This window comes from Haemorhous mexicanus, chromosome 2 (assembly GCF_027477595.1).
Source record: "Haemorhous mexicanus isolate bHaeMex1 chromosome 2, bHaeMex1.pri, whole genome shotgun sequence".
Classification (NCBI taxonomy): domain Eukaryota; kingdom Metazoa; phylum Chordata; class Aves; order Passeriformes; family Fringillidae; genus Haemorhous; species Haemorhous mexicanus.
Window position 1 is genome coordinate 41,914,828 of NC_082342.1, and position 16,268 is coordinate 41,931,095.

General features: G+C 36.6%; 1 protein-coding gene and 1 non-coding gene across 7 annotated transcripts in view; both read left to right on the forward strand.

Moving 5' to 3' along the window:
- CEP295 (centrosomal protein 295) overlaps positions 1–16,268 on the forward strand; it is a 43,124-nt gene that overhangs the window by 22,025 nt on the left and 4,831 nt on the right. For all 6 annotated transcript variants that reach the window (XM_059838551.1, XM_059838552.1, XM_059838549.1 and 3 more), the window contains 9 exons: positions 101–272; positions 413–565; positions 2,079–2,192; positions 7,479–7,585; positions 9,116–9,230; positions 10,824–11,057; positions 12,587–12,750; positions 12,976–13,135; positions 15,265–15,908. In XM_059838551.1, the coding sequence (XP_059694534.1) occupies positions 101–272; positions 413–565; positions 2,079–2,192; positions 7,479–7,585; positions 9,116–9,230; positions 10,824–11,057; positions 12,587–12,750; positions 12,976–13,135; positions 15,265–15,908 (1,863 nt within the window). The remainder of the gene's footprint in view (positions 1–100; positions 273–412; positions 566–2,078; positions 2,193–7,478; positions 7,586–9,115; positions 9,231–10,823; positions 11,058–12,586; positions 12,751–12,975; positions 13,136–15,264; positions 15,909–16,268) is intronic.
- Positions 8,779–8,862, forward strand: LOC132324339 (small nucleolar RNA U2-19). Its single transcript, XR_009485589.1, has one exon. It is a non-coding gene; the product is annotated as a small nucleolar RNA U2-19 (small nucleolar RNA).

The window sequence follows — 16,268 nt, forward strand, 5'->3', positions numbered from 1 at the left end:
GCTCAATATTGTCCTGCATGGAATACACACAAGAGAAAATGCTCTTTTGATAAATGGGTATAAATATAATCTTATATAAAACTGCTTCCCCCCTTCTCAGGTGAGACATATGTGCCCAAACGAAGAAATGACAGAGGCACAAAAGCCTGTCAGGATTAAGAGAGCTGACTTCTTCCAAGTGTCAGAAAACTACCAGCAAGAGAATTGTGGCAGGAATAAATTTCATGGAAGTGAAACAATTTCACGGTGCGTTGGCCCGGTTGAGCAAACTGGTAAGGCTGTTTTGTTGTTTTTCATTATAATTTTTATTGCTTTACAGCTGAGATGGAGTTCTCTTCCATCTTTCCAAGTTAACTTGAAGAGTTTGTCTTTGTACACATATTATTGCAACATACTAATCTTTGTTTTACAGAACAACCTGAGAAAGTTCTCTGTGGAGAACAGAAATGGAGATCTTCCAAACCACCAGTGACAAAAGTCAAGTTAGGTCTTGGTTTGGAACAGCATGAACTTAGTATTATACCAGAGGTAGACACACCGAAGAGTTGCAACCTCTCTTTGGCAGGTAATGTATAAAATATATGATAAGTGCTCTTATGAGTAATAGATTGGAGGAATATAATCTTTTCTGAAGAATCTTTGAGATTATTAGGAAATTATAGCTGATACTGTTGCCTTTTTTAGAGTATAACTTATACTTGGCAAAGTTGTAGTTCAGAAAAGTTTTCTTTTGTGAGTGTCTGTCTAGAAAAATATAATTTAAACAAAATTTAAACACCAGGAAAAGAAAATTCAGTTACTCCATGACCTGAGTTCCCTGTTGATATTTCTTTTGGGCAGGATCTATGTTAATAGGCAGTTTTACAGTAACTCTAAAGGGAAGTTGGTAGATTTTGTTGAAAGGTTTACTTTTTGATTATACCAAGTAAGTGACTGTGAAATCTTTCAAGTAAGGTGTTAGTATCAAGCTTCTACAGAAATTTTTAGGCCATCTTTTGAAATTGTTTTTCTAGTTAAAAAACACTCATTGCAAAAACTTGGGAGAGCAAAAATTTTACAAATATATTTGTTACAGTCAGCTAGCAATGCTTTGCAATTCTCTGTAAGGAGCATTATTTAACAGGTATAACAAACTCATTTTTTCTAAAGGTAAACATTTAATTTTTTTTCAGTGTTTCTTCACATCTGAAATGTAATGCGTATTTTACAAAGCTTTTTATGTTGTGTTCTTAAAAAGGCTCAGCAGAATAATGTGAGTAATTATAGGCCAGTCAGGCTGACATTCCTTGCAAAATAATGAAACAGCTGATATGGGACATTCTTCAATTAAAGAAAAGTAGTTAATACTAGTCAGCATCAGTTTATGCAGAAGAATTCTTGTTGGACTGATTTGATATCTTGATTGGATAGCAAGTTCTGTTGGGGAAGGTTTTGATGGAAGAATATATTTATGTTCTCAACAGCACTTGGCTTAGTAACTTAAACTTAGCTGTATGATACTGTTATGATCCATAGGTGATTTATTCTTATATTATCAAACCATTGGTAATGGTAGGTAGTAAAAGCTTGAGTTTTTTATTGGATTGGGTGGCCAGAAAGGGCTGTTTTGTGGGCTGGGTTGCAGAGAAAGAAGTCTTTAAACCAGGGCAGAGAAGTTGCATTACCTCTGGATCTGAAGAAGTTCCTGCAAGTTTTCTTGGACTTGCTGTGTGAAAAAAGTGGTTTGAGGTTTTTTTGAAGAAATAATTTGATGGAGTTAGGAATTAGTTTTTGAGAAGTCTATGATCTGCATAATCTTTCAGTCTGTATAAGGCATAGACTGATGTGATATGGTTAAATTAATTAAAATGGAGGCCATACAAATTCAGCAGTTTATTTCTGTAGAATAGAATGTGCATCTTAATATTCCTCAGGAAGTGCAAAACACTTCCTTTTTATACCTAAACTGATGACAGGTGTTTTGAATCCGGATAAAACAGATGATGGTACTAGAGAAACTGCTCAGATTTCAGCCTCTGGGGAGTTTGCATGTGTGAAACATCACAGTCATGCTCTTCATGAAGGCATCTTTCCCTCAGGCATAACAAGCTGTGAAGGAAAAGCCTCCAATGGAAGTCCAAGGCAAGCTAATCCACCAGGAAGATTATTACAAGAATTGCTGATGATGGCTGCTGAAACTTCATGTGAATCAGGTGAGGAAATCCTCTCCCTTCAAAAACACCATTCAGCCATTCAACATTGCTGATATTGCTGCTGTTTATTTGTAGAATATGACCTGACTGTTAAAGAGCATGCAGTGCTATTTAATGCTATTGAATTTTGAGTGTAAAAAAGGGCATTTCAATAAGCACTTGTTTCAAAATGAATGAATTTTTATCTTTTGAGTTTTTGTGATCCATTACTATTCTGGTAACAAGTCCGCATTGCAGGACACTTCATTGCTGGTCAACAGTTTCTTGTCCAGGGTATGTGCTTTTCATCTGTAATCTTTAGAATTGTCAAGGTTTGCAGGTATTCCAGGTGGGAACCTATTTTGGGTAGACCAGTGGCATTCCTGATTCAGTACCCAGTGATTCTTGTATTGATAGAAGGGAAACCAGTGCTTAAAAAGACTTCTAGAGTGTTAATGTGTTGATCTAGATGTCCATTGAAAGATCAGTGTGTATAAGAAATTACTTAAAAATATGGTTGAGACAAAAAATAGAAGGATGAGGTCTTATCAGCTCAAAAAAACTTGGAAAGAATCATGTCTTAGGTGTGACAGACACAAAAATCGAGAATTGTAGAATATTTCAAATTTAAAGACCTGTAAGGTTCATTGAATCCCAACTCCCTGCTTCTCCCCGGATTACCTAAAACTAAACCACAGCCCACTTGCTCCTTGAACTCTGATGGCCTTAGTGCTATGATCACTTCCCTGGGGAATGTGTCCCAATGATTAACCACCCTCTCAGTGAAAAACCTTTTCCTAATGTCCAATCTGAGCTTGCCCTAATGCAGCTTCATTCCATTTCCTTGTGACCTATTACCTTGTTTGGTGTCAGGTAATTATTTAGTATCTGCAATTTCTGTTTAATTAGGCAGTTGTGACTATCAGCTCACAGTGCATTAGCCTTGACTCTCAGCTTGTGAGACTAACACAATGCTAGAGGTGAGCCAGACACCTGGAATTCTCAAGTAGCTGTGACACCTCTCCTGTCTAGGAAAAGTCTGTGTATAGCCAGTGTTCTGTAGAGGTCCATTCTGCTTTTATCTTTTCTAGTAGCCATCATCGGCTTTTCACATGCTCCACTGAAGATGTCAAAAGGAGCAACAGTACTGCTTTAGCTCTGTGTCTGTCTGTGAAGAGCTTTTCTTGAACAAGGATACCTTTGAGGATAGGCCGTGTTCGGAGGTGGCAGAGTTATTCTGATTCCATAACATAAAACAAGTTGTTTTGGTTATCAAGAAAAAAGGTTTTGTTACAAAGTTTTGTGAATGTTCAAAATAATTTTGTTATGGGAACATTGAAACCTACTAAGCATGTTATGGGTAGCTTGACTGGCCTTATAAAAGAACAAAGATGACTAGTTTGTAAAACATTCACTAAAGCAACTTGAAGCTTATTACAAGATCACAGTGTTGCCTGATCCAATACAGTTTTCAGTATCCATCTAAAATATTACTGGAGCTGCAGAGGAGTTCTCAGAAGCTTAGCAGTTTTCATATTCCTGTTGTTACAAGCAATACAGCTATGTGGTATGCATCTCCTGGTTTTGCTAGAAATTTCATCACTGGCCCTAAGCTTTAATTTTTCATTTTGTTTGCATTGAGACATCATTTCCAATTCAATCGGATTTACTTGGAATTGGAGTTGTTTTGAATAAGTTCATATAAGCTCATTTTCCTTCAGCTGTTTCTTTGTTTCTCAGAATGCCCCTTTTGAAATATATCTATCTTTGAACTTCAATTATGATGAAAATATTTTGTCTTTTAACAATACTTGAGATAAAGACTTGTATTTTTCTGAGTAAGTTGTAGAACTGTTGCTAGAGCAGCTGTTGCCAAATAAATATAAAATATCTTGGTGTAGTGCATTTTTACATTATAGACTATTGTATATGAACAATGCAATAGTTTATGTAAGAGGATTAGGAAACTTTATGTGAACATCTATATTAAAAGAAAAAAACCCCAAAGCTTTCTGTGATAATGTGTTTAAGAGGATTGCCCTCTTGAGCAGATCAGCAACCAAAAGTGCTAGCAATTATCTTGAAAACATATAGGCCATGAGGCTCTCTCTGGTACTTTCAGTAACTAGTGTGGTATTTCAGCAAGAAAATCTACAGCCCCTTGCACTTTAAATACAGAGTTTCTGAAAGGAAAATTTAAGGTTCATTTTAGGTTGTTGCTTATGATTTTTTATTTAATTTGGTTTTAAAATATTTTTTGCTACTTGATTCTTACCAGAACATGTTTGCATTTTTTTCATGTTTTCAAGATGTAATTGTATCTCTACAGGTAAGAGCAAATGAGTGCTTTGTGTGATCCTTGACCTTGTTCTTTGAAGTAATGTTCTTGCTGGTTTGAACCTTTGACCAAATAATGTAAGTCTTTACAACTTAGGAGTTGTACTGCTTTCATGATTACAGGACCACTAGATGTGTACAAATCCCTAGTCATTGCTCACATGCTTTTTCAAATCATAAATAAAAGATGAAAAGAAAAAGTTGGTAAGTCTGCTTTTTACATGCAGATTCTTTATCAACAGAGGTGAGTTTCCTTTGATAGGAGAGTTGCCTCGGGTAACAGGCAGTTTTTTTTAAAAGGTCTGTAATCAGCTGCCTATATAATTTGCCTCTCAAATGTAAAGGCAGCCATGTCTGTAAAATGGGTCTTAAGGACTCCTTGTGGTTAGGGGAGATGAATTCCCTGTGCTTAGTACTGAGTGGTTGCAAGTGCTACACAAACTGATCAGCTGGTTGCAGCCAGAGACCAGATAACTGCTGAAGTGATGTTGCTTTGAGTGCCACCAGTGACTCTAAAATCTGAGTTGCTCTTTTACATGCCACTGGTACATTGATAGGATGAGTTGGGAACTTTCCACGCTTGATGTTCTTTCCAATCCTATTTGGCTAGAATGGGCCAATAGAATTCAAACTGTTAATAGGGAAATACAGAGTAACTCTGCAGCTGAGACAGGCAGTTTGATAGCATAAACCTAATTTCCTTTGGAAGTCAGCCTGCAACTAGTGGCTAGGTTTGATACATACACCTCTTCCACAGTTCTCCTTGAGGACACATCATCAAGCTTTATTTTGTATCCAGACTAACCTAGGATTTCAGTTTATCTTTAGTAATCACAAATAGTTGTCCGTAATTTGGCATTTCAACAGACTGTCTTTTCCATTACCAGTTCAGCTTCTGTTTCTTTGTCTACATGTCTGGATTTGGACTAGTCCCTGTTTTTATATTGTCTTCACTAAGTGATCGGATTGTTGGTCATTTGTCTTTCAAATTGCACCCTAAAATAATTGTTGCTATTTTACTGTCATTCCTCCTGGGGGGGAAAATAAGCATTTGAGATATTGCAGATTCAGCTTTTAAACATAAAATCTTTGTGACATTGTGGTGGCCAGAAAGTTAAAACATGAAAGTCCCATGTTGATGTCAGGATGCAGTGAGGAACAAGAACCTTGCACTGTTGTTTTAGAGGAGGGAGAGAAGACTTAAAAACCTTCCTTTATGAATCACTAAATGCAGGATTTTAACAAATATTAGTATAATAAAGTCATGGGATATGAGCATGCATTTTTAATTAAATAATTTGGTTTATAGCATGACATTGATACTATTCATCCCTGGTATTAACATCAAAAGAACAGTGCAGGTTATTACAGTTCAGTAACAAAATATTTGTAACATAGCTGTCCACAGAATTTATATGCAAGAGATTATTAAATGCTTGAATCTCATCTCTAGTGTGTCCTGAATTACTGCCTGTTGTGGTGATATTCTAGAGAAAATAAAATAACTTCTTTCAGAAAAGTATCTCTAATGTTGATGGAAAGATATCAAGAAATGGAGAATTATGTGTTAGTTTGCTCCAGCATTTACTTTTTAAATAAATTTTAAAATAAATAGTCTATTTCTAGTTTCTGAATGTCTGACAGCCAATTCAAGACACTGCCTCTTGTTATTACTTTAGGTTTAGCAATCTTTTGTGCTATGCATTTTTTCTCCTATGGAGATATTTAAATAGCAGTTGATTAGATGATTGCAGTTTTCATGCTGCTTCAAGGAATTTTCTTGAAGGCCTTGCTTGTTTCTAGCATCCTCTGTCCCCTGTATCCTGCTCCAAGGAAGAGGAGCAGACTTGAGCTGAGTACTTGACCTCTCAATAAACGTGTTTTAGATGTATTTCCATTTATGTTTTGTACTTTCTCCTAGATGTCTTCTGGATAATAGTGGCTATAAGAAATCTTGGATTTTTTTTCCTCTCCCTGAAATGAGTTTCACAATGTTTCATATTTATTGAGAATGCAATCTTTATTATTGTCATATCATATCAATCCATTACTGTTGTTGCTTTACAGAGGAAACATTTCCTTTTTTTTTTATAGTATGAATTAGAACAACCAGAGTTTTCCATCTGGTAAGAAGCTGAGTTTCAGCATACACAAAGTACAAACTAGTGTTAGGATTCAGAAAAAGTTAGATCTGCTTAAATAGAGAGTGTTATAAAAGCTGGGGATTTGAAATGCCTGGCATTAGCAGCCTTTTTAGAATTGGGAGAAAACATGCCTACTTCACTTGTGTTTTATTTCAGTTTCATACTTAGCACTTCTTTCTTGAAAACTATACTGGAAATAAGAATATGTATTTGTTTGTGACAGTTAATTTATAATCATAGAATTGTCAGACTTTGAAGGTGCTTATCAGCACTGAATGCAGATGTTGCATTTTTTGGGTGCTGCTGTGGTGGTTTTTTTGCACAGATACTGATCTTACTTACTTTTATGTGTAAGAGCATTATGGCAAAAGTGACTCAGTTCCATCGTATTAGTCATGCTGTAGTTAAGCAATTCAGTTCTTCTGGTTTCTCTGACTCACTTAGAATGTCTGCTTTTCTTTGTAATCACTGTAATGGTAGACTGTAAAGGATTCCCCCCACTCCAGTGAAATGATTGTGATAACACTGGCAAAGCCACGTTTCATTCTGCTAAGCCAAAACATGCATTTCATGCTCTTCCTGCCTACTCTGTGGTGGTTAGAAATTATAGGAAGGTGTGTCAAGGACCACAGGTCGCTGATAAAATTGGTGGTAAGGTGCAGCAAAAACTGCTGTGTAGGTGAAGGTGGTTAAGGATAGGCAGAATCAATGCCCAAAGAGTGAGGCCAGCAGCAGTGGAGTGTTACTGCCCTCTGCTGTGCATTGCTCACTATGAACTCGAAAATGGATTTTTGTTCCTTATTGCTTCTGTTACTTTTGTTTTCAGTCCAGTCCCAGGATTCTCAAGTGTCTCAAGATTCACCAGTTGTTGCTGCTGAAGGTGGAGAGAGACTTAGAGCAAGTTCTGGACCATCACTGAGGCTTGATAATACGGTTGGTCATAACAGAATAATCATATAACTCACTGTTTATTTTGTGATGTAATCTTTCTCATATTGGGTTGCTAAGAGTGGGTGCATATTCTAAATGCAGCAGTAAAACAAGCACAAAGAGTTAATCACTGTGATGCATCATCTGGCTCTGTTCCTGTTCATACAGCATGAGATGCTCTTGCTCCTCAGTCAGGGCACACCATGGGCTTACACTCAGCTTGCTGAGACTCCTTTTTCACTGTGCTGCTCCCCAGGCAGGCCCAGCTGGGGCTGGTGCTCTGGCTTCTTCCTTCCCAGGTGCTGGACTTTGCCCTTGCTGAGTTTCATACCATTCCTGTAGAGGCAGCCTCAGAGGTCCTTCTGGATACCAGCACTGCTGTTCCATGCATGGGATGCTCTTCCTGACTTAATGTGTCTGCAAATTTGATAAAAGTGTGGTGTCACCTCCTCTGGGTCATTGCCAAGGACAGAGTCCTGTGTACTTGTTCCCCACCTCCACAGAGTATGTAACCCTTCAGTCACTGACTTCTGAGCCCGACTGTCCAGCCAGGTTTTTACCCTTCTTACTGTCCATCCGTCCAGGTTGGAACATCCAAACTGGGATCATAGAATATTGTGAGAGTGTTAAAAGCCTTGCCAAAACCAGCACCAATCTCCTTCCTTTCTCTCCTTCAAAGATTCCATAATTTTGGTAGCAGATAAAAACAGTATTTAAAACATGCTGTATATGACATAGACTCTATATATATATACACATATATATACACACATATATATGTATATACACACACATATATATACACTACTATACATTACATAGTACTATATATATCTATACATACTATATATATATAGTAGTATGTAATGAAAAATGTAGCTGAAGGATTTCCTAATTTTTTATTTTCTTAGGGCACATTTTAAGTCAGAGTTTGAGAAGAACTGTTCACATCTAATTCTTCAAAATTTTGAAGTACGAGAACCCTCATTATCTGCCTTGTGACTTTATAGAGCTTACCTTAAAATTAAAGAAGATAATGCTTTAGAAGATTTTGTATATTTTAGTTTAATTTCATAGAATTAAATTTTAAGTCTCCTGTATGCAAAAAGCTCATTATTGAAAGTACTTAAAAAGTTCATGAGTTTTTAATGTTTTGCATATATGTCCCCTCTGAGATCCACAATTCAACTGAAGTGGGTCTGTGATGAGAAATAGCCAAATCTGACCACCAGAAGATAAAACAATCTTCCAGGTGTCATGATTTGTATGCAGTTCTGAGAGGCTTTTTATGAGAGTGAGTGTGTGTATGTGTGTGTGTGTATCACAGAGAGGGGTGGGGGCTTTGGGGGGTGATGTGCCTGGGACATGGGGTGTGAATGTGTTGTACTGAGCAAGGATGAGTCTATATTTGCCTGACTGTGCAAAACATGAAGGCTCCTACACTTGAACTGAGCTCAGAATAAAATGTGTGGGTTTACAGCTTTATTTCTGAACATGTGAATACATGGTAATAGATGTGTTATTTTATCCTAGGAAGTGCCAGGTTCAGAGGCTTTCATGCAACGAAGACCCTGTGATGTAGCTTCAACAGTTTCCACTGGCACCTTTTCAACCAGTGAAATGTTGAATGCAAGCCCTGTTGACACCGGTGAGTGTTCAGGTTTTGTTGTTCTTGTAAAAGGAAAATTATGGTTTAATTTTATGGCAGAATGGGTCTAACTCACCAAACATAAGTTCTTCTGAAATAAGCTGATGTGTTCATACATCTTACAGAGTTGAGTTTAACCAGAATGTTTTCTTAGGTGCTTTTGATTTTTTACTTTTATAATAATTTAATATTATTATACATCTGCTCTGGCAAAGGATATTTTGAGTTTTATTATGCAGCTGTAACACTAGCAGATTTCAAGTGTCAATTTTTGTTTTAAAAATTATCTTCAAATGATACACTGATAAAAGTTTCCTAATCAATATATATCATGGATTATTGCAGAGCTGTGATTGTCATGCTGTTAAAAGACATGTTCCAGTATCTGCTTGTCACCACAGTAATTCTTAAGGAGTTATTTGTGAAAATGTCATTTGAATGCCATATTGACTTTTAATAGTTTTCTGTGAAGTATGTGTTCTTACTATTTTTTGTCTGTAGTCTGCCTCTTGATGTTGTTAGTTTTTCATAAAATCCAAACCAATTCCTTTATAATAAATACATAAGTGCTCCTGACAGTATTACATATGAACATAGAAGTGAGTTTGAAATTGATTAGATAGTGACCCTCGGATTTACTTACTTTGAAGCTTAATATTGGGTTATTCTGACATGCATCTGATTTCTTAAGAAATGTATGTATATCTGTTATTCCATGTTTCTAAATCAATTTTTGAAGATTACATTTTTTACAGCCTGAGATTTCAATGGCTCATTTTAGCCCTAATTTTTCAAACAGATGTTATTTTGAATAGTAAGCTTTATAACTCAAGTGACACATCTGTGTTTTATTGATGTAAGAAAGCTAAAGCCATTTCTGAGATAATTTTCTTGTAATTTTTCTTCTCTATTCTTTTTTTAGTTGTGAAAGAAAAATACCAGATTTTTTTCTTGAAGAAAAATACCAGAAGTTATTTGACTAAATAAATTTTTCAAGTCTCTCTGTGTCTTCACCATGCACTCAGTGCTCAGTAATGACCTTTTCTGGTAGCTTTTTGCAGTTCTTCTGTAAGCTTATAAATAATAAAGATATAGCTAAAGGAGGATAAAGAAGCATTGGTGTAGTGTTTAGGAACATGATTTTGGTTGTCTTGATCTCTCAGATTTCTAGTGTTGGTATAAAGCAGTTTCTGTTTGAGCACAAATAAAACCGCTGTGGGATGTCATGAAGATATTCAAGATCACATGAAAGGATTGATACATTTATATGTAGGAGGAGGTGAAGGTGTGCTAGTTAGCATAAAATAGCAGTATTAATTCTTTTCTAATTTTATTTCAGTATTTCCTAAGTCTACATTCTGTTAAAGTGCTAAGTTGTAAAAGTGCTGTGTACTGACTGCTCCCTAATTAGATATTAACAACTTGCATTTGTGAAAATGTGTGGTAAGTTTTGTAGGAGCGTTGACAGGAGACAATTAAAGAAACAAAACCCCAGAACTCTATGAATATTTCAGGATGCTAAGCACTGTCTTTTCAAATGATGTCATGTAAGTAGTTTGTATGCATAACTGTGAACATCTAACATTATTTCAGGATTGTCTTCTGATAGTAGAGAAGATGGAATTCTGAGAGAAACAGGAAGACACCCTTGGAACTCTTCACTTCCTTTTACCTTGCAGCAGAGGCAAGAGATTTTGTCTGGAGTGTCTGAAAGTCAGTTGTGTGAAGGAGAGAAGTACTTTTATAGAGACAACCAGATACAGCAGATCTTGGGGAGACCTACTGGCAACTTGAACTCTTACTCAGAGGACAATACACATTTCCAAGGTAATCATTATTCCATAGCATTTTTGTGCTGCTCTCCGATCATACAGAATGAGGAGCTTGCTCAGTGTTAGGTATTGGTCTGTGTTATTTATATTCAATTTACATTTTAAAGTCAGTAAGAATTCTACACGCAAGAATTTAATACTTTGATGTTCTTGGGGCTTGGTGTTAGATATATATTCACAAAGATTATCTAGTGCAGAAAAAAAAAAAGACTGACCGGGTCTCTATCAGTTCTGTGCAGCTTCCTGCCACTGTGGCTGGGCTGCTTGCTACCTGTGCCATTTTTGTCACTTGTTTATGCACAGCTTTCACTTCAGGAGGGTAGAGACATGCTATATAATACTTCACTGTTCAAAAGGGGTCACCTAGTTGGTGAAAGTCTGACTGGCTGGTGGGAATTTTAATGCTTCTAGAAAAATGTAACAATTCCTGAAAATTAAGAACATCGTTATTAACGATCATGAAGATTTAATTCAAATCACTTCTTCCTGAAATGTTTGAAAACCTCAAATCATATAATTATAGATGAATTTAGACCTGGAAGAACCTTCTAGTTATGTGACCCAAATTTTCCTTCCTGCTCACAACAGAGCCAACTTAAACCAGGTTGCTTAAGGGCTTGTCCAGGCATGTTCTGAGTATCTCCAAGGACAAAGATTCTATATCATCAAGCAACATTTTAATAAATTTCTTCTTTTCTTGTTTTTTTTTTTTCTTTTTTCTTCTTTTCCTGCCTGTTCAAGGAGACTGCATTTTCTTTAAACTGACAGAGGACAGATTCAGATTAAATACTAGGAGGAAATCAATCATAGTGAGGGCGTTGAGGTACTGGTACAGGTTGCCCAGAAAAGTTGTGGATGCCCTATCCTTGGAAGTGTTCAAGGACAGGTTGGATGGGGCTTTGAGTAACTGGTCAAGTGGAAGGTGTCCCATAGCAAGGGGTTTGGAACTAGATGATCTTTAAGGTCCCTTCCAACCCAGACCATTCTAGGATTCTCTGTACTGTACCTCTTAAGAGTTAGTAGACAGCAGACATTTTTTGGTACCTCTTCCCTCACACCCCCAGTTCTTCTTTTAAGATTGAACAAATTCAGTTATTTAGCTGCTCTTTGGACATCATGTGCTACATCCATCTCTGATTATCCTTATGGCTCTTCATTGGTCTTGTTCTCTTGTGAATTTTGTGAGTTTTAGGGTTTTGAGAAACCCACACTACTTCTGAGGCAATCTTACAAGAGCTGAACAGAGAACTTAGACTTCACCTTTTCATTTAAAGAATAATAAAAATGAATCAGGGTAGCACTTTCTTACTGCATTGTGTCAGAGTCAAAGAATTGGATGCTGTAAGGTAACATTTTTCAGCTGGTATTTGTATACCTGCAAAATTTATAGGCTTTATTTACTGTATATAGAAACAACTTGTGATATGTCCATTGTTTGGAGGTTTTGGGGGTTTTTTGTTTTTATTTTGGTTTTGGGGTGTGGGTGATGTCTGTTTGTTTTTAAAATAGCTTCTTCTGTTATAGCTCTAGCAACTGAACTCTGTTTTCCTGAAATGGAGGGATCTTTTTCAAACTTCCGTCACCAGATCTTTCAGCCTTTGGAAGCGAGTGTTGACTTCGATACATCATCATCATCATCATCCTGTTCTCAATACAGAATTTCCCAACACAGTAGAGAATTTAGCAAGGTACTGCAGCAAAAACTCTGGTGGAGGAAATGCTTTGGCTGAAGATTTTTGTAAGATTTAAATGTATAATCCCTATACTATTTGGAAAAATACACAGTGTGTTTTTAATATATGTAGATAGCTGGTTGTAGCAGAAACATAACCCAGAAATCAAAAACTACCTTTTTCTTTTTATCCTTCATATTTCTGAGAAAATTAATCTTAAATTTTTTTTTATGCCACTAGACTTCAGAATTTTCAACAGAAAGTCCAGATGTGTCTACATTTCTAGAAGAGAAAAACTCTGATCTGAACGGACAAAAAAGCAGTTTGCCTTTTAGTCTTGAAGCAAATGGGCAAAACATTTCATCAGAAGAAGGGTTGGTTAGAGAAAATGTTGCTCCAGGTATGTTGAGTGTAGTTTTCAAAATCAGCTTTGTGCCAGTGTATAAATACCAGGCTTTAGTGTGGGTTTGAAGTGGGGACCGATCGCGCTTCTCTCAGCCCTGCTTTATGAAATGTCTTAAGAAATGTCTTATGAAATGTCTTAAGAAATGTCTTAACTCCGCTGCATTCTCACACACAGTCTCCTCCACCAGCTTTAATAGGAGAACTCCTAAAATTTTCAAAGTTCATTTCTTAAGCAGTTATGACTATGATACAAAAGCAGACCAGGTATTCAAGTCACTGTAATGGATATTGTGCTACTTATTCCTTCTGTGGTGATTTGGTTGGCAAAGAAATATCAGCTCTGGCTGAAACTGTCCTTTTTCAAGTATTTGTTAATGTATATCCATTACTTGTAAGTTTGAGTAAGGTAAGGGGGTTCCAAAAATTGATTTAAATTTTGTTCATGTGTTAGTCTCTCTGAACTGAGTCATTTGTCTTTTAACTACATTGTGTTCTTCAAGAAACAATTCCATTTTCCTTTCCCACTGTTAAGTCACAGCAGTATATTGCACACTGTGATTCTTGTTTGATTACAGAACTGCCTTATCTCGCTACAAAATAAAGTGGAGGATATGTCAGCAACTTTTGAGCTACTGTGTTATAATTAATTTAGTGGATTGGAAGTTTTTTATTAAGTTAACTGCAGCTTATAGCAGGAAAAATATTTTGTGATATTTTGCAGGTAAATTTAAATTAGCTTGATATTTCATGTGATTCTAAATTCTAAAAGTACCAAATCCAGCTAGTAGCAATCTAAATGTTTCTGCAGCAGGAATCAGGTGTTTCAGTGTTTCAAGATGCTCCAGGAAAAGGTGAACAGGAACAGGAAATGTGGCACAATAGTTTAAGTAATAGATGTAGTTATAATGTAAATGTTATTGGTCAGTTATATTTGTGACTTGCAAAGTAATAAAAAATGCTGGAAGAGATTGACACTTTAAGATGTTGTGATTGCAGTCACAGCAAATAGGATTTAGGAAGCTCCATTCTAACTTCAAACCATTCTGTTTCTAAATTGCTTATAGGCAGAATCTTTGTGGTTTAACTGCAAAATCTTTCCATCTCTTAAGTGCTTTTATAATCCCAAACCAATTATTGTTGTGCTTTAAAAGGAGGGGGAAAATAACATAAGCAACAGTCTAAGCAAGTAAAAACTGTTTTGGACTGTTCAAGGAAGGCTGATATGCAAGTGCATCATCCAGAGAATTTTCTTTTGATGGCTGATGCTGCACTGTAATTCTCCCCTCCCATTAACAGCTGTTTAGCAGCAGACAATATTCCTTATACCTGTAAAACTAGATATTTTCTGTGTATCAAAGAATGCAGAAAAATGTCTAAAGGAAGCCATTCAAGGTTTCTGTGGCATTTTCCATGTGTATAAAAAGCCTGGTGATAGCACAATGCTGGAGTCTGTGTAAATTATATTAGCAAACTTAGAACAAAAAAAAGTGATTTAAACAACACTGTTGTCTGTTTGGCACATGCTGTTCTGCTGAAATGCCTCCCCAATAATTAATATTGATACCCAATCTTTCTCTTTGCCTGCCTCTTCTGGGGAAAAGTGGTGTCTTGACTTCTCTGCTCAGATAAAGAAAGGTGATTTTGGGTGCAATACTGTACCTTGTAGGAACAGTAGTCTCTGTTCCAGTTTGAATGTTGCTTTCTACTTTGAAGATTTTCTGCCCAAGTAATGGTGTTTTGGATCGTTTTTTTTCTGGTTTAGAGACTTTATTGCAGGCCCAAAAGAGACTCAGAGGACTTCCATTTCCAGAGTATAAGCTGTCAAATGTTCTTGCTTCCAGTGTAGTTATGTCAGCACCATCACTAAGTCCATTACTAAATATATTCTAAGAAGCAGCAAGAAGTGTTATTTCTTGAAGTTTTGTGAACAGTGATGGAATAATTTTCTGTAAGGTTAATGGCATTATGTTTGAGGAAACTTTAGCAGTTTTTTAAACAAAATATTTCTTCCTTTTTACTAGACTTCTTGTTATACATTACTGAAAAGTCTTCTTATAGAGAGACTTAAAGTGGAAATTCTGTTTTGCTAGCAAGAAGTTTGACTTCTGACAATTTTTGAAACAGGATCTGAAGAATCTTTTCACACACTGCAATTAGAATCTACTCTGAGTGATGACTGTCAAAATGCTGATCAGCCAGGGGATATGAACATTGTGTCACAGAGACCTTTTGAACAAGCCCCTGGAATTAAAAACAGAGGCAATGAGAGCTGTATTTCACCTGCAAGTGGATGTGAAGAGCTGTCAAGAAGTATGGGGTGTATTAATCTCCAGGGTTCAGTGGAAGATCTGCGGAACAAAAGTCTGATTCACCTGGAAGAGCAAAAATCATTTTATCAGCTAGATCCCATACCAGTTACAATGGATGAAACTTTCCCTCAGCAATTAATAAAAGAGACTGTGCCTTCTGAAAAGTTACCTTTGGAGGCATTTGATAAGAAGAAGGATGAGAAGCTTCCTGAAAAATCAGTTCATGTAGATGAAGTAAATAAAGCTGTGGAGCTGCATTCTCAGTGCAATATGGACATGGAGGAGCCAGATCAAAGCTTTCCAGAGGGACAAGAGTCTCTGAGGGTTCTCAGAGAAACCAACTTGGAGGACTCAGACATCCGTTTGCACCCTGTTGTACAGCAGAACAGTTCTTTATTTCAAGGACATGAGAAACATTCTCATCCTGTGCCCAGAAGCTCATGTCATATTCCAGTCTGGGTGAGTAGAACAGATTTCCAAAAGCAGGGATTTTGTTTTTGCACTGTTTCCTTTAGATCTTTACTATCTGAAAGCTTGGCAAATGTTGGTTTTACAGTTCTAGTTCCTGTTTCCTGGAGTTTTGCCCTACTCCTTCTTCCAGATCCTAGCACTGAGATAATTAGCAATAGTTTAAATGAGCTGAGTTCCCACAATGGTTGGAGGAGCTGTAGCATCCCTACTGCATCTCCTTCTCTTAGCACCAAGTGATACAGTTCATGCACCTGGCTCCATTTAGAAACCTGAAGGAGGTAAATAAATTAACCAAAGCATAAGCAAACTTAAAGAAATAGCATTGATGTAGCTTTAAAAGTTTTGTTT